The sequence below is a fragment of the Eretmochelys imbricata genome, chromosome 2 (assembly GCF_965152235.1).
Source record: "Eretmochelys imbricata isolate rEreImb1 chromosome 2, rEreImb1.hap1, whole genome shotgun sequence".
Classification (NCBI taxonomy): Eukaryota; Metazoa; Chordata; order Testudines; family Cheloniidae; genus Eretmochelys; species Eretmochelys imbricata.
In genome coordinates this window covers 197,594,546-197,617,613 of record NC_135573.1, presented here as the reverse complement: position 1 = coordinate 197,617,613, position 23,068 = coordinate 197,594,546, and the positions used below count along the sequence as shown (strand labels likewise).

Genomic DNA, 23,068 nt, shown 5'->3' with positions numbered 1-23,068 from the left:
TAGCAGCAAAGCATTGGTTTCATTTATTTATTTATTTTCTGTTAAACAGTAAATGTGTGTGTATATTACACTGTATACATATTTTACATATATGTATCTATACAATATATGCATGTCTATATATATGGTATACACACACACAAAACATGTACATATATACACACACATTCTAATATTGTATTCAAAGTTGCAATTTAAAAAATGACAATTATTCTCAGAAGCTGTGCAAGTTGTAAATACTATTAATGTGCTATACCAGCATTTGAAATTGCTACTATCCAAATGGCTACATTTAAATATTTAATAATTGAATCAATTTCTAATTCTGGTGCAGTGAACCTAAAGATATTTCCTGCCTGGTGCTCTTTTTGATTTCTTTCTCTTGCTATAAAAAATAGCCTGGCTATGAGCCTTAAAATATAGTTCCAGCAAACCTGAGTATTCAACAATTCTTTAAAAAAATAAAATAAAAAAATATAACATATTCACTCATTGTCAGGAATTATGTTTTTCTCCTAATGCACACACTTTGAAGCATTTTCCCAAATAGTATGTACAGAACTCCCCCCATACAGTGCAAGAAGTTTATGCTGTAAAACAGAGCTGCCACAAAAGTATCATACTGAAGTTCATCAGTCGCAAGGTCTTTTGAAAGCTGTCTCCCCTTTGTTTCAGCATTGGAATCCCTTCCCATCAATATACTTTGAGCAAAGCTTATTATCCCTTTGGTGATCACACAATATTAGCTGAAGTAAGGGAAGTTGACTTCATCAGAAAAAAACCCAGTCTGTTCAGATTTGCAGGTGCTCATCTTTTGGTTGGATGGTTCTTTGTTCCCCACGGATAGTAGAGGTACCTGCAAAGATAAAGCGGTAGTAAGTGTTCGTTGGCCCTAGGAAATCTTTACTACTCGTGTTCACCAACATCAGAATGGATATCTGTGCTATCAGCAGGCAAGTTACTATGATAGATACATTTCAGAGTAACAGCCGTGTTAGTCTGTATTCGCAAAAAGAAAAGGAGGACTTGTGGCACCTTAGAGACGAACCAATTTATTTGAGCATAAGCTTTCGTGAGCTACAGCAGCTGTAGCTCATGAAAGCTTATGCTCAAATAAATTGGTTTGTCTCTAAGGTGCCACAAGTCCTCCTTTTCTTTTTATGATAGATACAGACTAACACGGCTGCTACTCTGAAACCTATGATAGAAATGTGACATATAAGCAGGGTAAGAAAAGGAAGCTTGGATACCTTTCTAACTGCTATGTTCTACTCAATCATAAATTACTAGGCTTGATGCAGGAATTACTGGGTGAAATTATATAGCCTGCTATTCAGAGTGCCAGACTAGATGTTTGTAATGAACCCTTCTGGACTTAAAATCTATGGGCTTCACTATACACGGCACAGAAACAGTGTGGTGGTAGGGTCTGAGAGGGAGCCAGTCACAGCTCTCTGATTCCCAGGCCCTGGCATAAGTTAAAGCAGCAAGGGGACAACGTTAGCTTACACTGCTGGGTTAAAAGGCCCTCAACGACTTCATGGCAGTGGAGAACCAGTCACAGCAAAGTCTTGCTCCTCTACACCCCTCTCTTTTCCCAGTAAGCCCCGGACAAGCTAGGCATGAGAGAGAGCATGGGAGATGGTGGAACCGCCTCTGTCAGCTTTATGTTAGTGGAGATTCACCCATTAAATAATCAAAGTAGTCTCGTATTATATTACACTGTCCTGCAGAAGCATGCACCAAGATTTTACTCTCATAAACTGTGTAGTTAGAAAGTAAAAACAAGAATTTTTTTTTCCTTCACAAACCTCATCACCTTCTGCTTCAAGTGCAAGGAGCACTTCCTCAACCTCGTTTTTTTCTAACACACACATATCAGCATATACAGTAAAAACACACCTCAAAACAAAGCACTAAACTGTGCACACAATTCTCCCCCCAGGAAGAAGATGAGTGAGAGAAGAAACATGGTGTTAGTCATGCTGCTTAGTGCACTACTGGAAAGTACTCGATATTAGGGTGGTGTGGGTGGTATAAGAATTACACACAAATAACTATATTAAGGTTGCAAAGGCAAATACTCTAAAGTTAGGAAATGCCATTAAGGTAATCATCAATTCATAGAACCATGGGCTAGAAGGGACCGCAAGGGTCATCTAGTCTAACAACCTGCCAAGATGCAGGATTTGTTTTGCCTAACCCATCCACAACAGATGACGAGCCAGCCTCTTTTTGAAAACCTCCAGTGAAGGAGCTTTCATTACATCCCTAGGCAGGTTTCAGAGTAACAGCCATGTTAGTCTGTATTCGCAAAAAGAAAAGGAGTACTTGTGGCACCTTAGAGACTAACCAATTTATTTGAGCATAAGCTTTTGTGAGCTATGAAGTGAGCTGTAGCTCACGAAAGCTTATGCTCAAATAAATTGGTTAGTCTCTAAGGTGCCACAAGTATCCCTAGGCAGTCTGTTCCATTATTCTACTGTTCTTACAGTTAGGAAGTTTTTCCTGAGATTGAATCTAAATGGGCTATGCTGCAGTTTGAACCCACTGCCTCTTGTCATGCCCTCTGTGACAAAAGAGAACAATCTTTATCCATCTTTTTTTGGCAGCCTTTCAAGTATTTGAAGATTTTAAGTATTTAATGATGGATGGTGGGGAAGCCAGGCCAAATCTGAGCGAGTTGCAGCACCACACAGGTTTGTTCGGTCTGCCCCCATCCACCCTAGGCGGAATCTGCCACCCTACAAAGCTTCCCATAGCTGGAGCAGCACCCGTAGTTGCTCATTAAGTGAGCACTGTCATTTTGAGTGCTACCCAGCTTCCAGTTCTAGTCTCCTCGCCCACCAAGTCCCAGTCTCCTCCAACCCCAACTCACAGTTTTCCTCTCCCCCCCAGTCCCAGTCTTCCTAGCCTCAGGCTCCTTGTCCCAATCTACTCCCCTCCCTCATCCCCCAGGTCCAGGGGCAGCGAGTTATATACGCTCATGGTGCCCGGGCTCCGGCAATATTCAGGGCCCGGGGCTGGGCTCCACCAATGTTTGGGGCCGGGTCTCTCCCCCAGCCCCTCCTGCCGCCTCCCCACACCTCCCCCGACTGTTCCCCAGGCCCATTTGCTGCCCCCACTCACCGCCCCCGGCCCGGGAGCCTACAGCTCACGCTGACTCTGCTCTGCTGGCTCCCCGCATCAACTGCTGCCACAGCCTCCTAGTGCCACCCAACCACTGGTGGCAGGGCAGGCTGCCCTGACCCTGCCCTTCCGCCCAAGCCCTGAGCCTCTCCAATGCCCCAAACCCCTCAACCCCAGCCCCAGACAGAGCCCTCATCCCCCCCACACCCTAATCCTCTGTCCCAGCCCTGAGCCCCTCCCAAACCCCTCACCCCCTGCCAAAGCCCTCATCCCCCCGCACCCCAATCCTCTGCCCCAGCCCTAAATCCCCTCCCACACCCCAAACCTCTCATCCTCAGCCCCACAGCCCTCACCCCTGCACCCCCTCCTATCCCCAAACTCCCGCCCAGAGCCTGCACCCCTCCCCCTTCCCACACACCCCCTCCTTCCCCCAAACTTCCTCCCAGAGCCTGCACCCCTCACCCCTCCTACACCCCCACCCCAGCCCAGAGCCTGCACACCTCACCCCCTCCTGCACCCCCTCCCCCTGCCCCAGCCCAGAACCTACACCCAAACTCCGTCCCAGAGCCTGCACCCCTCATCCCCTCCTGCACCCCCACCCCAGAGCCTGCACCCAACGCCCAAACTCCATCCCAGAGCCTTAGGCAGGTAGGGGAAGGAGTTTGGGGGGGCAGGTTCTGGGCACCACCAAAATTTCTACAAACCTGCCACCCCTGCCCAGGTCCATCTCTTGTCCCTTCTACATATAAATCAGGCAGCTTCCTCCTCCACATTGCCTGAGACAGCCTTCCTGCTTCAGTTCCTCTGGTTCCTGAACCGAGACCCAGTACAGCTCAGAGCTGGTGCACGGGGTGGCAGTGACGCTCAGGTTTGGTCCGGCTGCCCCTCCGTCATGATGACAGAGGGGTGACTGGGCCAAATTTGAGTGAGTGGTACTCTGACCAGATTGCAATGCCACTCACTGAAATTTCACCCAGCTCTCCTCCCATCATGACAGACAGGAGGCCAGGCCAATGCTGAGTGGCTCTATGCCCATGCACCAGGTCACAATGCCAGAAGGAGGGAACCAGTCCTCCAGGAGAGGAGCTACAAGAGCCGCTGTTGTGGGGTGACTACTTTTGTTTTATTTCAATTTATATGTTGTTTTTTATTTCATATTTGCTAAAAACACAGTAAGCTACCTGTAACTATTTGACTGGACATTCCCTATGTGTAAAATATTTACAGAAATGAAAAAATGCAGTGAATAAAAGCTGTGAAAAAGAATGATTTATGACAATACATACAGCAATGTATACTGTTGATTAGATGAGTGTCTTCTCACTTGATTATAGTGGGGCTAGAAATGTTCTCTCAGTTACAGAGTACCACTCTTGAAACAGCACTTCTCTACCATAAGAGGACCTCTGACAGCACATACAATAAAATAATTCATTTGGAGTCTCGGTGAACTACAGCACTCAGCTGAAGACCACTAGAGTCTCTGACCTTCATTTCTGCAGGTTCTGTTCATTTGTAACACACCTATCCACCTTCATATAAATTGAGCTGCTCTAGGATTAAGCCCCTTAACACACTTTATGGAGCTTTACATGAAATAATGAGGCAACAGACTGCAAATATAAAGGAAATATAGTTATTTAAAATCAGATCTTTCAACGTGGATACTGTGTGACCACCTCAATGCTGAAAGTTTGCAGAAGGCATACATTGTCCTATCTGTAAATGATCTCACAAGTAAAAACAGTCACATACACATCCGATTTATGTGGGTAAGCCACAACCATACGTGGTGTAACGTTAAATCAGGAGAAAAGAAAGATAGGGGAAGAGTCATTGGGATGAAACTCATTTTGAAATATTCAGCTAATTTTTTTTATAAATTTCTGTACAAACAAGTGACACTAATTGAAGCACTGAGTATTTCATGGGGATTAATGATAGATGGGCAGGAATTGATTATTCAGGACACAGCTGAGGGTCATTATCCCCAGATGGTCATTAATCCTCAAGAAATGGCCTGCACTGAGGCTGCAATTACTATTATAATGAAAATGAAAAACAATTACTGTAATAAAAAAAAATGTGTGTGGCCATCTCATGGGGTTCAGCTTCTCAGTTTCTAACAATTTAACACCCTACACGTCACCCAATTAGGTGTTGGAATCATTTCTCAGCACTCCACACAGTTTATAATTTTGCATATCTTTTTTCTGTCATTTCCCTATGTAACACTGAGTGACACCACCATTATTATTACAGATGTGGGGGGGAGCGTATAGTGCGGAGCATAAGAACATAAGAATGGCCGCACTGGATCAGACCCAGGGCTGGCCTTACCATCACCTTACCATGAGGGGATGGCTGAGTTTGATGCTGTACTCCAGGAGCATCTAAGAAGAGTCACCACCCAAGAAATGTACACACACCACTACCTTGGAAAAACAATTCAAAATGAGATCATACGGTTACTAGCAACAAAAGTCAAACAGAAGATTGTGGCAGATCTGAAGTCAGCAAGATATTACTCTGTTATTCTGGACTGCACACCTGACATCAGCCATACGGAACAAATGACTTTAATGGTGTATTTTGTAACAACAACAGAACCTAGTGAAAATGTCCCTGCAATGGTGACTGTAAGAGAGCATTTTCTAGAATTTATTGACATTGATGATACTACAGGAGCTGGTATGACAAATGTGCTTCTTAAAAAGCTGGAAGATACGGGAATTGCGATAGCTGACTTGAGAGGTCAGGGCTACGATAATGGTGCCAACATGAGGAAAGAACACAGGAGTGCAGACACGGATCCGAGAGTTAAACCCTCGAGCTTTTTTTGTCCCATGCAGTTCTCATTCATTGAGCTTGGTGGTCAGTGATGCAGCATCAACTTTTAGTGAGGCTGCTGAATTTTTTTTATGTAATTCAAAGCATCTATGTATTTTTCTCTAAATCAACTCATCGATGGCAAATTTTGAAGCAACATCTGGGAACATCCTCTCTGACACTGAAACCACTGAGTGCCACACAACGGCAAAGTTGAGTGGAGGCGATAAAGCCTATCAAACACCGAATTGAGAAGATAGATGATGCCATAGTTGCCATTATGGAGGGTAATGCTATGACAGGAACTGTTTGTGGGAGAGCAGTGGCAGAGGTAAATGGAATCACCACAAACATACACAACTGCAAATTTTTGCGTGGCTTAGTGTTGTGGCATGACATACTGTTTGAAATAAACGTTGTAAGCAAGAGACTCCAAGGTGTTGACCTTGATATATCTGGAGCAACGGAACAACTGGACAAAGCAAAGTCATACCTACAGTCTTACAGGTCAGATGAAGGATTTCAAAACATGCTGAAGAGTGCACAGAAGTTGGCAGAGGAACTTCACACTGAAGCTATTTCCCCACCCATTCAAGAATACAAAAGTCACCGAAGAAGACGACATTTTGATTATGAGGCACGGGATAATCCCATAAGAGACCCCAAACAACAATTCAAAGTCGAATCCTTGAACCAGGTGCTAGATTGTGCAATACAGTCAGTTGAAGAACGTTTCAAGCAGCTCAAGGAAAACAGCAGTACATTTGGGATGTTGTATGATATTCCAAAACTCCTCACTAAACCTGAAGAAGACCTACACCAGCAGGGCAGGGCACTAGAGACAGTGTTGACACATGATGATGCGATACTGATGCAAGTGATTTAGGTGATGAACTGAAAGCCCTTTCAAGATACATTTCAGATGCTTCAGAGGGAGTGAACAGAACAGGGCATTTCACTGAGTGATCCACCCCTTGTCATCCAGTCCCAGATTCTTGCAGGCAGAAAGTTAGGGTAGAGGTGCTAAGGGAGCAGAAAATATACATAACATAGAAAAAAGCTGAAAAGAAAAGAATTTTCCAGAAGAAATGTGTTCCTGGAAGAACTGGGGACCCGTATTATTGTGCTGTATGCAGTCAAACTGTAGATTTTGCATTCGCTATCAAATACAGGATACATCCACAAAGCAGCTGGGAGCATGTAGACAGCAGTGTGGCCACAGCACCACGGGTTGCAGCTTGGGCTAAGCCACCCAAGTACAAACCTGCACATATTAATACAGAACTTTGAGTAATAACTCATTTAAACTACAATACAGAAATGTATTTTCTGCACCCCTCAGAAGCAGTACAAAGGCTTGGGGAAGTCAGGGGTAACAGAGAAGCTGAGGGAGAGGGAATTAATTGCTGGGAAGGAGCCTGGGAGTGAACCTGCAGGGTTGTTGGGTGTGGGGGAAGAAGCATGGAAATTTTTTGGGGGGGTGATTTTTAGGGAGTTGGGGAGCCTCCTCCATGCATATCCTGGCTGACCCCTAGCCTCTCCCATTCAGTCAGGCACATCCGCCCTGTCCCTGTGTGTCCCTGGAACACCAATCACCCATGTATCCCTGCACCCCCATTCTGCCACCCTCTCCCCCACTGTCCCCATGTGTCCCTGCATCCCTCTGCCCCCAGTGTCTCAGCACCCCCATTCAGTTCCACCCCCCCCCCCCCGTCATCATGTGGCCCTAAACCCCCACACCGATTCAGCACCTGGCTCAATGCTATCACCTCACTAGCTCCAGTGCCTTGCCCCAGTCTGTCCCCCCACTATCCCTTCTGAACCCCAGTCTCTGTGATCCTCCAGCAGCTCTGTGTGCCGTACTCTGTCCCTCCCCCACATATCCTGTGCCTTCTCACCCAGCCCCATGGGCAGGGCACTGTGAGGAAGAAAGCCTTTGCACCCTCCCTCTCTGTGGCTGGCTGCTCCAGCCCAGAGTTGGCTGCCCTCTCTTCTGGCACCACAGCAGCCCCTGGTGGTCAAAAGGTATAACTGCAGCGCTTCCCCAGCAGAATGAATTTTCTGCAGAGGGAAAAAAATCTGCGGGGGGACATGAATTCTGCACGTGTACAGTGGCACAGAATTCCCCTAGGAGTAAGTACTGTCAATTCCAAGTGTTCAAATATCATGAGTCAGGCCCCAGAAATGAAAAAAGATTGGCTTACAAATCATGAGATTACATTTGGCAATCTTTTTTAGCCTCTAGAGTTCATGTTTTCAGGCTTTTTTCCTGAACAACGAAGGCTGGAAACTTATTTTAAAAAAGAGGGTGAAAAGCTGTGGTTCTCACATAATCACTCATCCCCAGGAGCTAGGACTTTATAAGAAAACAAATATTGCCAGACTTGTGATGAGAACTGGCAGCATGACAGGCACCTGTGCTGCACTATTGGAAGGATGACGTAAGCTCAGTGCAGCAGCTGGAGCACTTTAGCTCCAAAATTCCATGGAAGAAAGTGCACAGACTCTGACCACTCCATCTCCTCCCAGAAGCAACAGCTTTAAGTGGTTCCATGCCATAAGCCCTGCAACACTCCTGCTGTTCACTTTAGAAACTCCAGAGCTAGATCTAGAACACAGCATTTTAAACAGCCAGGAGAGTTAAAAGTAGAAGGAAGGTTCAGCAGATTGCTAGAAGAAAAATGCACACAGACTCCTGCTAGTATTCTATGATTAATAACTTTTTTCAAAGCCTTGTTATTTATGAACTATTGCCTAAGAAAAGGAGATAATTGAGGATTGCAAGGAGTCACATGATATGCTGGATTAGTGTTGGAAAGGTTGTAGTTATTCCTGAGACAGTCCACAGTGTATGTAGAAGTAGGAGGAGATCAAGACTCCCTTAGGCAAGGCAAGGCTGATGGGATGCAGCTGTGAGGTCTGCAGTCCCATTTATGGTTAGTACAATAAGGCCAAATAATGGTGGACACTGACAAGCAGCATGGATTGCAGTTTGAGGAGGGTGATTTGTCCTTTCAGTCAGCTTGAACTGTTTGGAGATTTAGAGATACAGTAAAACCTAATGATGTCTGTCTGCTGGCTACATGAATCATCCTGTACGGGATAGCTATCAAAATTGCACTGTTTGGCTACCAAGACAGTGAGTGCGGAGAAACAAATGTGCAGGATTCAGAGGGCTCAAAATTGAATTGAGCAGAGCATAGTGTAGGAAACATGGTCATTTGTCAGGAAATGAAGATGGCAGACTTAGAAAAACATTTTAAAATGTAGATACCAAAGAACAAGATACGTTAGGGAATCCACAACACACATGGGACCAGAGCTGAGAAATAGGTATCGGAACTAGAAGACTGCGAATATGAACCATTTTGGAGCTGATGGTGTAATGTGCATTAATACCCAATTCCTATGCAATATGCTGACATACACACATACTTTGCAGCAATGCTAACATCTATGTATAGTTCCACTAAGCAACAGATTCTTTTTTATACTAATGTGTGTAAAAGACTCCTGCCCACACGCACCGAACACCTGCCTAGTTATATTTAGTCTTTGTACGATGTTTTGTGCCAGTCAGTAAGCATGAGGTAAATGCCTATAAAACTGTGGTACATTTATATAATAGCCTTGTTAGACCTATGCAAATACCACTGAAACATCAGGAGCTGCAGGTGCTTCTCACCTCTGAAAATGAGGCCACTTTTATTTAAGGCCCCTAAGCATGCATTTAGGAGCTTTAATTTTAGGTCCCCACGTTTGAAAATGTTGGTCATTGGTAACAGGAGCAGACTGCTGGGGAAGACCAAGGAAAGAAGCAAAGATGAACCACTTCTTCAACAGGGGAAATATGAATTATTAAAAATCTGCTGAAGGTGCTTTAGGACTAGATGGGTAAACAGAACTAGAAATACCAGGCTTGTGTTATTCTATATTCCATGAAGTATCTCCACGCATAACCCTCTTTATGTAATGTGTGTGTGTGTGTGTGTGTGTGTGTCAGAGAGAGAGAGAGAGAGACTGCTGCCTGCAGTTTCAAACACATCTTCATTTCACTTCCTCCTGCTCTTTTTTGTTAGCACCTACATTTCTTCCTTTTTGTACTGCATCCAAACATTATACTGACTATGCTAGGTTCAGTCTTGTAGTCGTAGGGGTTTATGACAAAATAAACTCCCATTAAAATGAATGGGATAGAGGTGCCTTTTGTTTCAACTGAGTTTTCACATGGAATAATGAGAGGAAATTGCTACCAAGCAAACACCATTCTTCTCTGTTAGCAAAGAATACAGCAGCGGTGGCTGATCTAGAAGACTGGCTAAAATGTCCTAAATCAGTTCTATCCAGTCCAGGTCTATATGCCATAACATTATGTGTTACATTAAAACTGAAAGAGAAAGCTACAATTAGGAAATAAAAGATAATGTATCATTGGCTTACCACATCATAATTTAATGTTTCCTTTTGAAACTGAACTTTGAAACTCACCTGTTAGAAGTGAAATTGTAATAACCACTTTCCTCCAGAACCTCTTCAATCACAGACTACAGATTAAAGCAAATTCGGGTTAGTAAAAAATATATATTCTGGTTAGAAGTAAGAAAACATTGTTCATGAAGAACGTGAAAAGCTGACCTGCATCTGTTCATATGTCATTCCTTCCTCCATGTCAAAACTACCAGGAAAGCCTATAAGGCAAATATCAGGCAATGTTAAATCACTGAATTTTTGGCTTACATGTGCCTCATCAGCGTTTCTTAGCAATCACAGCATAGCCAGAATGATAACAGAACAGTTTATTAACAAGAGAAATAGCTAATCTTGATCTTCATCTGTTTTTGCTGCATTGACCACAGTGATCATGGAAACTGGTGGGAGGAGGAAATTCTTACAGTATGATGTGATCTTCTGGACATTTGTATGTGGTTGTGATCATAGAGTCATAGAAATGTAAGGCTGGAAGGGGCCTCGACAGGCCATCAGGCAGCCTTCTGCTCTGAGGCAGGACCAAGTAAACCTAGACCATCCCTCACAGGTGTTTATCCAATCTGTTCTTAAAAACCTCCAGTAATGGGGACTCCACAATCTCCCTTGGAAGTCTATTTCAGAGCTTAACAGGAATAGTCTAGATAATTAGATCTGCCAAGAGTCCCTTCCAGTTCTATGATTCTATCCTTATAGTTAGAAAGTTTTTCCTAATATCTAACCTAAATCTCCCTTGCTTCAGATTAAGACCATTACTTCTTGTCCTATCTTCAGTGGACATGGAAAACAATTGATCCCCATCCTCTTTATAACAGCCCTTAACATATTTGAAGACTGTTATCAGGTCCCCCCTCAATCTTTTGTCCCAAGACTAAATATGCCCAGTTTTTTCACCTTTCCTCATAGACCAGGCTTTCTAAACCTTTTATCACTTTTGTTGCTCTCTTCTGGACTCTCTCCAATTTGTCCACATCTTTCCTAAAGTGTGCCATCCAGAATTGGACATAGTACTCCAGCTGAGGCCTCACTAGTGCTGAGTAGAGCTGGACAGTTACCTCCTACACTCTTGTTAATACACCCCAGAATATTAGCCTTTTTTGCAACTGTGTTCTCATATTCCATTTGTGATCCACTATAACCCCAGGTCTTTTTTAGCAAGTACCACTGCCTAGCCAGTTATTACCCATTTTGTAGTTGTGCATTTGATTTTTCTTTCCTAAGTGTAGTACTTTGCACTTGTGTTTATTGGGTGTTGCTAAGGATGGAGCTCATTGTCTGCAGGAGTGTTCAACTTAGGTGCAAACCACATTTGATGATAACTATGTATGAAAAGTATACATGTTTACAAGCCCTTGTATGGAGAGTGCTGGAGCAGATGAACTATGTTTTACTGTTTCCTCTCCAGCTCTCTGAGGCCCCATCCAGAGAGGCAATTAAGTCATGTTAGTGCAACCACTTTAAAACATGGTATAAGAAGAGTTCTTTCTTGCACAGTGTTTAAAATATGGCTTTGCTTAAGACCCACGTGGAAGATTTTCAAAGACACAAATAAGAGGCACCAAATTCCCACTGCCTTTCAATGGCAGTTAGGCACCTAACTGCAATTTGTCTCTTTGAAAAAATCCTCCCCCAAACTCAAGAACATATTCTTTTAAATGCTTATGTCTGGTTCACAATCACAAAGTATTCTGTCTTTTAAATCAGTTGCGCAAATACGACTTAATTGTCAGTAAAGACAGTAACTGATAACAAAGAGTTAATTTCTCTTTACTGAAAGCTTCCATCTCAATACCATGTATCCGACTTGAAAAGTGTATTTCAGATCATGGGTTTTTGTTTGCTTTCCTTACCTGTTCTATCATCTGGGGCCAATATATTTCCCCCTGAGGAGTGAAGTAACAAATGGCAATCTGCTATAAAAAAGTTGGGCTCAATCAGTTCAGGAGAACCCTGAAGCAGCTGGAAAAAAGCAAAAACCATATTAAAACTACATTTTTTACACCAAAAACTTCCATCACAGAACATAAGTAGTTTTTCACTCTCCTAAAATCCAGAGTTAGAGGAGAAAAGGGCTTTCAATACATTTGAAATGAATAAAGAACTGGTCAATTCTGTCATGAATGCTCTACTTTCTTCCCTTCAGAGGTATTTATCAAACACTGAAGGCAGCCAAACTGCACTCAGTATAAGCCTCACAGCTATGTGGTACATGTGAAAGAAATATTAAAGTGCAAATTTTATATGAAAACAAAAAAGAAAAAATGTGTTCTCAAAACTAGGGGAGAAATAGTCAATAGTTTGAGACTTTCAAAGTTTCGTACGTAAAGTTAAGTTCCTAAATTCATATTTAAATTGCCTGATTTTCTATCAGTGGGCTCTCATCACTTTTGATTTCAACTGACTGCTGTGAACATATGAAAATTGAGAATCAAATCATTTTGGGGTGTCTACATAGGGATGTAGGATCCAGTATCATTTTGACATTACAATGTCATCTTTGTAGATAAATAAGAAAGAAATGTCTGTCCCCATACTCTACAGTATCTCCAGCATAATCAACACTCTTCTCATTTTAATGCTGTAGAATCACACTGGTTAGACACAGACAAAACCTATTATGGGAGGTCCTGTTCTCCACCCTCACCTCTGGCAATGCAGGAATCTTTCTAACAGTCTGTTCTTCTAATCCAATCACCTGCTCACACTAATTTGAGATGTTTCAGGCAATAGGCCTTCCACCATTTCCCACTGAAAATGATTGTACAATATAACAATATCATTGTCCGGGAGGGTCTTCCAGGGCTCATCCTAAACTTTTCTCTACTTAATTGCATCCCATTAACTTCTAGTTTTACTACAAACTACCCTTCATGTTGGTGGCCCTGGGCTGAGATTCTGAAATTTGCCACCCAACTCCCACTGACTTTCAAATATTTAGCTTTTACTTCTTCCTCATCCATCAATCCTCCCAGCCCCCTGAACGTTTTTCATTGTTCTATTAACTGCTTCCAACTTGCCTGCATTTTTCTGGTAGGGAGATATTCGGAACTGAATTCAGTCTTCCAAATACAGTCTCCCCACAGAAAGGGATTATCACCTTCTTGTACCACAATGCTTCTGTGTACATGGCCCAGAATCACAGAGGCTGAATCTATATCTGACCAGAAAAAATATACTTTAATGCTTGCAAGTCTTCAGTAATTTTCAAGTGGTGACACTGAATTACTGCTAACAGACTAGTCAACAATTAGGACAAATAATTTGGCTTCAAGAGCATTGGGCAGTTTCAGTGCTTTCTAAGAATTCATGCTTTGAGTAGAAAGAGGTTGTTCCAAAATACCAAAATGTTGGTAATGATAACATAACAGGAGTTGACATAATCAGCTCTATTAGCCTTTAACACAAAAAGTTAGCCCTTCCCCCCTCAGTTTAAACACAGTTGCAATTTGATCCTAGGACAAGAAAAGGAAAGGTTAAATGATAAAAAAAAATGCAACCCTGTTTGTTCTGTATTGTGAAACATTTTTTGGTAAATAATTAATAAAATATTATGCTAACAGAGGCCCATTTTTGAGACTATTGAGCGAGGGAGGCATTTGCATTTTAAAAAAAAATAGCAAGCATTAATTTTCCTTTCAGCATTATGCCTTGAACTGAAAAAAAATTCTATTTCATATTTATAAGATAAAGATATGAGAATCATCATATTATGTTATAAAATAAATTTCAGAAAACGTCTATGTGACTGTTTTGATCTTCTGCTGTTTTATTTTAAATCGCTCCCTGCTACTATCCTGATCTGATCCATGAAAGGAAAAACAAGTTCTCTGATCTCTGAGGAGGTGGATTTTATGTTTTGTTTATTAGCAGCTGGCTGGATCTTTCCATTTACAATGTGTGTGCCTCTGATCAAAGACAAAATCTAAAACCAATCTGTACCACTGCTTATCTAGACCTTCAGACTTATCAACTAAAAGGTGGCTAAAGCATTTGCCTAAACATTTTCCACAAAAATTGGAAACAACTTCAAATTAATCAAAGTTTTTGTGATACTAACTAAAAATCGTTTACTGGAATCAGAGTGTGGGGATAATGCCAAAAATTTAATTATTTGAAAACATAAGTAAGTTTTTGTTGAATCAGACACTTATTTTTCATGACTAAACTAGAAGATGAACATGAAGAACATTTCAGAGCATCTTAATTAACCTTTATAAAATTCTTCTCCCCCTCCCCTTGATTAATTCATATAGCATAATTCAAATAGAAAAGAGATGAAGACCACAATGGATGGTACGTCTCACAATACTGCACCTTTTTAACTTCCAATTTCAAGTTACAAGGATTGCTCTGTTGGCTGAAGAGAGATTTCTTGAATCTCTCAATAACTCTTCTTTTCAAGTGGCAATGCAAAGCTGGAGGAAGCTATAGGGACAGAGAAACAGCTGTTATCACTGCTCAATTTTGACTCTTCTACAGACCACATTTCCTACAGTGTTATTTTTGAAAATGGTAGTTACACTGTATATACAGACACTGATATTTAATAGCCCAAGTAATAAACTACTGTATTGAAACTGAAACAATGCATATTGTAATAATGTTCTTTTGTTCACCCACCCTGTTAGAAGGTGTTGAAACCTGAAGAGATGGTAACTGGGCCCAGCTCACTCTGACAGGTGTAGCTTGTTATATTGATTGTGGATATAGAGGGGGTAGGACTGGCCCCACTGGTCAAAGTAATCTAACTTCTGGGACTAGGTAGTCTTAAGGGAGGAACCCTAGGAAGAACAGGTCCTGAGGAGAAGGCTTGGGCTGGATTTTGTGTTGGTTATCTTGAATTACCAGGATTGAAATCAGTGGAACTATATATGAGGATAAGGGCTTGATACAATGCAAAATAAAGTGAATGGGAATCTTCCCCTTGATTTCAATGGGCTTTGCTTAAGGCTGTAATACACTACTCAATATGACAAAGTGTGGCTGAATCTGGCCCTTCTATTGTAAGCTTTCCAGGACAGGAACTTTATATTTTACTTGTCTGTAAAGCATCCAGAAAGGTTTTGACTTTATACCAATATAGGAAAATTTTCCATCTATGTTCTTGTGCATCAAAATCCATTTCCCTCTTTTTCTCTGTTTAACAAAGAAAAACATGCAGCATATTGCAGATGGTGAAATAGGTCTCTTATAGGAGAATCCTCTGAACTCTCTTCTTTATGAAAGATGAAATCTTTTGTGTTTGAATTTTTAAATCACCTTTCCGCTCTAAAAATAAATGTAAAGTCCCAATTGTTAGTCAGGCCCTATTGTCAGGGCAGCTTTTTACTTATAGAATCATACAATATAAGGGTTGGAAGGGACCTCAGGAGGTCATCTAGTCCAACCCCCTGCTCAAAGCAGGACCAATCCCCAATTAAATCATCCCAGCCAGGGCTTTGTCAAGCCTGACCTTAAAAACTTCTAAGGAAGGAGATTCCACCACCTCCCTAGGTAACACATTCCAGTGTTTCACCACCCTCCTAGTGAAAAAGTTTTTCCTAATATCCAACCTAAACCTCCCCCCCTGCAACTTGAGACCATTACTCCTCGTTCTGTCATCTGCTACCACTGAGAACAGTCTAGATCCATCCTCTCTGGAACCCCCTTTCAGGTAGTTGAAAGCAGCTATCAAATCCCCCCTCATTCTTCTCTTCCGCAGACTAAACAATCCCAGTTCCCTCAGCCTCTCCTCATAAGTCATGTGTTCCAGTCCCCTAATAAATTTTATTGCCCTCCGCTGGACATTTTCCAATTTTTCCACATCCTTCTTGTAGTGTGGAGCCCAAAACTGGACACAGTACTCCAGATGAGGCCTCAACAATGTCGAATACGGGGGAACGATCACGTCTCTCGATCTGCTGGCAGTGCCCCTACTTATACAGCCCAAAATGCCATTGGCCTTCTTGGCAACAAGGGCACACTGTTGACTCATATCCAGCTTCTCATCCACTGTAACCCTTAGGTCCTTTTCTGCAGAACTGCTGCCTAGCCATTCAGTCCCTAGTCTGTAGCGGTGCATGGGATTCTTCCATCCTAAGTGCAGGACTCTGCACTTGTCCTTGTTGAACCTCATCAGATTTTTTTTGACCCAATCCTCTAATTTGTCTAGGTCCCTCTATATCCTATCCCTACCCTCCAGCGTATCTACCTCTCCTCCCAGTTTAGTGTCATCTGCAAACTTGCTGAGGGTGCAATCCATACCATCCTCCAGATCATTAATGAAGATATTGAACAAAACCGGCCCCAGGACCGACCCTTGGGGCACTCCTCTTGATACCGGCTTCCAGCTAGACATGGAGCCATTGATCACTACCCGTTGAGCCCGACAATCTAGCCAGCTTTCTATCCACCTTATAGTCCATTCATCCAGCCCATACTTCTTTAACTTGCTGGCAAGAATACTGTGGGAGACAGTGTCAAAAGCTTTGCTAAGGTCAAGGAACAACACGTCCGCTGCTTTTCCCTCATCCACAGAGCCAGTTATCTCATCATAGAAGGCAATTAGATTAGTCAGGCATGACTTGCCCTTGGTGAATCCATGCTGACTGTTCCTGATCACTTTCCTCTCCTCTAAGTGCTTCAGAATTGTTTCCTTGAGGACCTGCTCCATGATTTTTCCAGGGACTGAGGTGAGGCTGACTGGCCTGTAGTTCCCAGGATCCTCCTTCTTCCCTTTTTTAAGATGGGCACTACAGTAGCCTTTTTCCAGTCGTCCGGGACCTCCCCTGATCGCCATGAGTTTTCAAACATAATGGCCAATGGCTCTGCAATCACATCCGCCAACTCCTTTAGCAGTCTCGGATGCAGCGCATCCGGCCCCATGGACTTGTGCTCATCCAGCTTTTCTAAATAGTCCTGAACCACTTCTTTCTCCACAGAGGGCTGGTCAACTCCTCCCCATGCTGTGCTGCCCAGTGCAGTAGTCTGGAAGCTGACCTTGTTCGTGAAGACAGAGGCAAAAAAAGCATTGAGTACATTAGCTTTTTCCACATCCTCTGTCACTAGGTTGCCTCCCTCATTCAGTAAGGGGCCCACGCTTTCCTTGACTTTCTTCTTGTTGCTAACATACCTGAAGAAACCCTTCTTGTTACTCTTAACATCTCTTGCTAGCTGCAACTCCAGGTGTGATTTGGCCTTCCTGATTTCACTCCTGCATGCCCAAGCAATATTTTTATACTCTTCCCTGGTCATTTGTCCAATCTTCCACTTCTTGTAAGCTTCTTTTTTGTGTTTAAGATCAGCAAGGATTTCACTGTTAAGCCAGGTGTTATGTCACCTGCCATATTTACTATTCTTTCTATACATCGGGATGGTTTGTCCCTGTAACCTCAATAAGGATTCTTTAAAATACAGCCAGCTCTCCTGGACTCCTTTCCCCCTCATGTTATTCTCCCAGGGGATCCTGCCCATCAGTTCCCTGAGGTTGTCAAAGTCTGCTTTTCTGAAGTCCAGGGTCCGTATTCTGCTGCTTTCCTTTCTTCCTTGTGTCAGGATCCTGAACTCGACCATCTCATGGTCACTGCCTCCAAGGTTCCCATCCACTTTTGCTTCCCCTACTAATTCTTCTCGGTTTGTGAGCAGCAGATCAAGAAGAGCTCTGCCCTAGTTGGTTCCTCCAGCACTTGCACCAGGAAATTGTCCCCTACACTTTCCAAAAACTACTTGTATCGGTCATCATTCCAATATGGAGGATGTAGTCATCCTATAACACACATTACACTTTGGGCTTGATTCTCCACTGCCTGGTACTTTGCATAATCATTTACCCCTGTGCACCAAGGGTGTAAAACTACCTTTCTGATTTGGTAGCACTTGACACAATCACAGTGCACTGGTGCAAATAGCTACACAGGGTACAACTCAGTGAAGAATCAGGATCCTTGTGTTCAAATTGTCTGGACCAGGATTATATTCATAGATGTGATTTAACCCATGTTACACTTCATAAATTTATATGAACAAATGCCATTTATAACTAAATGGAAACTTTTTGACACATGAAAGGTTTGACCACTATTCAGACCATCTCCACATATCTTGCTATAAAGTCTACTTGGTGTTTTTTGTTTGTTTTTTGTATTTTTCTGGGAATAACTGTGGTTATTACACTAGTATAAATCCAGAACAATTATACTGACTTTAATGGAGTTATTCCTGATGTACACAGGCCAAATTGAGATCAGAACCTGTGGGCTTCATCAGAACCAGTTACATCCAGATATATGCTGCTTTCTTTTCACGTAGGCAATGTCTTTCATATGTTGTATTGTAAACCCTTAAGAACTTTCAGCCAATCAGATGATGAATGTTTCTAATCCTATCAGTAAACAGAAGCACGTGATACCGTGTGAATTAATACCAAATACCTGCATATGTTGGGGGCATTGTGAGGTACAGGGGTTTAGGGAACTGCAACTGAAATTAACCAGAGTTGTCTCAGCTGCTGCTGTCTGATTCCAGATTCTGTTTCCATGAAATCGGATGTTAGATCAGTGAAAATAAGGCCAAGGTTTTACATAATGGTTTTTAAAAAACTTATTCTTACATTATTTTTCAGAGATCAGACCAAAACCTGTTTCCTTGGAAACTGGATTGGAAAGACTGCTGGCAGCCAAGAACCAGCAATAAGAACTCTCCCTTGTAAACCTCAGCTTCTAGTTGTCAGCTGAGATCTGCAATTGAGCATTTTAAAAGCATGTTTAAAGTCTGTTCTTCCTCAGATCTGTAAAAAAATAAACAAATAATTGGAACTCTCAAGGGATCTGGTTACAAGGCATGGAGCCTTTCATCCATAGGTCACCATTTCAAATCTAGCCCAAATTGAAAGCGTTGTTGCTGCTGAGAGATACTGGGGACTGCTTGGATTACAAAGCATTTTGAGACTGGGTGTGAATGTACCCTTCACTTCCGATAGCTGTAACAAACACTTAGGGTGGCACACCTAAACCAAGACCTGTCTGGCCAGAAACTAGCACTATGTGGGTGGGAGGGTTTCATGGGGTATTGTGACCACAGTGGGTGGGTATGTCAGGAGAAGGCAGAACAAATAAAAACATCGGAGAGACTGAGGCTTTGTCTACCCCAGATTTTTGTTGGAAAAACTTTTGTCAGTCAGGGGTATGAAAAAACACCCCGACCAACAGAAGTTTCACGGACAAAAGCACTAATGTGGACAGCACTATGTCGGGGGGAGACGCTCTCCCACCAACATAGCTACCGCTGCTGGTTGGGGGTGGTTCAATCATACTGGCAGGAGAGCTCTCTTCCGCCGGCATGGAACGGCTACACGGGAGACCTTATAGCAGTACAGCTGTGCCGCTCTAAAGTCTGTAGTGTAGACAAAGCTTGAGACTATGGCTATACTACCGTTATGTCGGCAACATGTACATCGCTCAGGGCTGTGAATATTCCACCCCTCTGAGCAACATAAGCACTAGTGTGCACAGTGTTATGCCGGTGGGAGAGCGTCTCGTTGGGGTGGATTACGTCGACAGGAGAGCACTTTCCCATGGGCACAGAGCGGCTACACAAGTGATCTTACAGCAGCGCAGTTGCATGGGTACAGTTGTGCCACTGTAAACTCTCTAGTTTAGACATAGCCTGAGAAACAGAGTGACAGCCGGAAAGGCATTTCAAAGCATGGTGTCTGATTCTGGCAGTAACCTGGGGTGTGGTTTTTGGGTCAGGGGTGCAGATTGAAAAGAGTGTTCTTGGTCCTGTGAGCAAAAGAAGCTGTTTCCTGCTATTTGGTTCCCTCTGTGTTCACAGACACAGGATGTTTATACATTTTCTATAAATGAACAAAACTGCATCAAAGAAATACCTATCACCGAGTTGTACTTCCAACTAGAATATCCCCAGCGCCCCAAACTCTGACGAGCCACGTGGGTAGAACAGAGGCAACAGTATCAACATTTTTACTGTCTGTTCAGTGGACTGCGTGAAGTGAGCCTGGTGGCTGCTGCCCATTCTTAGTTATCAGGTGTCCATGCTATGATAACCACAAATGGTTTTGATTAATGTCTCTGAGGGCCATCTGAGAAGAGAGGCTGGGATTGAATGGGTGTGGAGCCTGAAATACTTGCTTATCTCTCCAGGTGGGCCCTCCAACACACAACTAAGGCACACTGATAGGGCAGGGCAGGGTAGGGAAGATTGCACAGACAGAGGATTTGCCACACTGGCATTAAATTCAATCATTTCATTTTCTTTTAAATTAAAGAGAAGTTTCTTTTCTTTCGCCTAGGGGATTCACTTCCAGCATTTTTCACCTTTGACAGGTATAATAATTTCAAGGATGTAAAATAGGTTAACGAGTCCTATTATGTGTGATATACAAATTCAGTTTGGCTGTTCTACTTTAAAAGAAAATTGAACCAACTTTGCTCAGCAATCTGAAAGCTCCAGTGGTAATAAGCACGTCTTGCCAAGTATAAACTGTGAATTTTGGAGGGTAAATTGGCATTCATTTAAAATTAGTAATTGTGACCTCTACTACTGAGTTGAAGCCATGCTGCTGGAGAATGAAATCATTTGTTATACTAACAGTTTGAGAGTACAGTTTAAGAGATTTATACTAGTTACAGTTTTGCTTTAGTACCAGTTTGAAATCAGAGCTGCTACTCCTTTAAATATTAAACACTGAATTTCTTCAATTAGCATTAAGTCAGAATAGAAACTGTATTTAAATTCAAAATATTTAAGCTAACTAATGCATTCAGCAATTGAAGTACTGTGTTAGAAATAACAGGAAACTGTTAAAAATGACTAAACGAATAAAAGAATTTCATGAAATCTTTGTGTCAGTGTTTTATATTAAGTCATTTGAAATACAATACTCATATTACTGGCATGTCAGAATGTTATTAAAATAAGTTTCTGTATAAAATCCATTTTAATGAGGTGAGCCAATGGCATTTCTTAATATGACTCACGTATTACCATCCTTCATATACTAATATTCAAGGTTAGTTTTTATTTTAAAAAATAATATTTTTTAAAAATATCACGCCATCTGTAAAAATGTCAAGTTCTGTTGTTTTTAAAGAATAGCAACACTGTAGTACAATCATTTTGACATCAACAAGCAAACAAGAGGATGGAGTGTTCTGAAGGAGCAGAAATGCATACCTGAGTGATGTAGATTATTTTGTGCAGCTGAATTAGAATCTGCTGAATAGGGTCACTGATCTGGCGCACCTTCCTTTGTGACACAGCAATTCCTGCAGATGCTGCAGATGATAATGCTACAATCAGGAGAGCCCATTTTGTTGTTTTTCCAGGACATATCACTAGTGTGTGCAGATTATTTTTTTAAAATTATTGTTTCTATATGGAATCTAGACAAAAATAGTCCTTTGCCTTTTAATCTCTGACTTTTTCCCCAATAATGTCCAAGTCTGAGATCAGTTCTAATATTACAAAAGGATAAAAAGGTTAAACTAAAAACCTTACAAGTTAGATCGCCTTATTAATCATAAATTCAAAAAGTAAAATCACTTTCTCTGCTTCATTCAAACTAAAATAGGTTATTTGGGAGAGAAGAGGCGTAAATATATTTTGCTACTCATAAAAGCCTTTTCAATTTTATGTGTAGGGTTACCTAACAATATAATAAACACGACCCTCTGATTTTAATTGTGGCAAACTATCATTTATTTTGCACACAGATTATTGCACACATGCTCCTTTGCTTTCAAATATTTTATTACTATTAACAAGTATCTCTTTTACCTTAGAGATTATAATATGTTTTATGAAGATAGTATGGAAGTATTATTTTCACAAAATAGCTTTACTCCCACTTATTGTACCATGTGTTCCTTGTTAACTTTTCTTTCCAATATCTAGCCGCATCAGCTTTTGAGAACACCTCAATGAGAATGTGAGACAATGGATTGCCTCATGTTTTCTGTTCATTGCCTAACTCAATGAAAATGGTAGTTATTTGTCAGAATTCCCTGTTCCTGCCAGTTACCATTTTGGCTGACAGACCCAAAAAAAAAAAAAAAAAAAAAATTCAGGACAGGCTATGGAGGAACTTGTTAAAGGCCTTCTAAATATCATCATAGTAAGCATATTACTGAATAATTGGCATATATCATGCATAATGGAAAAGGCCATAGATGCTAATCAAAATGCAATGCTGTAAATGAAGCCCATCATTCCACTCCCCTATCCTCTGCCCAAAGAAGCATTAATGCAATGTTATAATTGAGATTTCAAATCTATAGTCCCCATGGCAAGTGTATCTCAGCGTCCTAGCACATAAGCAGAATTATGTATTATATGGTGTTAGTGCTGTTGCTCTACATATTCTGTATGTATACATATACACACATACAATTTGTCTGTATGTACACTGTGGCAAATTGCCAGTACGATTATGATGTGTCCCACGCTTCCTCTTCTTGGGGTGGTTCAGGGCACAGTTTCCTGCCCCTGAACTAGGGTATCTACTGTCCCACTAGTAACCCGGAGAGGGAGGGACCCGGGCCCGACCTCTACTCCGGGTCCCAGCCCAGGGCCCCTAGGGATAGTGGTAAACCATTTGAACTAGTGCTTCCTTCCCCTGGGCTACTTC

The 23,068-nt window shown here is 42.0% G+C and overlaps 1 protein-coding gene across 1 annotated transcript in view; it reads right to left on the bottom strand.

The window, feature by feature from the left end:
- Positions 1-807: 807 nt before the first annotated feature.
- Positions 808-23,068, bottom strand: part of NEK10 (NIMA related kinase 10) — a 180,126-nt gene continuing 157,865 nt past the window's right edge. Inside the window, exons 32-37 of the mRNA XM_077809309.1 lie at positions 21,616-21,716; positions 14,758-14,868; positions 12,294-12,402; positions 10,594-10,646; positions 10,447-10,502; positions 808-856 (exon numbers count right to left, since the gene is read on the bottom strand). Of these exons, the coding sequence (XP_077665435.1) occupies positions 808-856; positions 10,447-10,502; positions 10,594-10,646; positions 12,294-12,402; positions 14,758-14,868; positions 21,616-21,716 (479 nt within the window). The remainder of the gene's footprint in view (positions 857-10,446; positions 10,503-10,593; positions 10,647-12,293; positions 12,403-14,757; positions 14,869-21,615; positions 21,717-23,068) is intronic.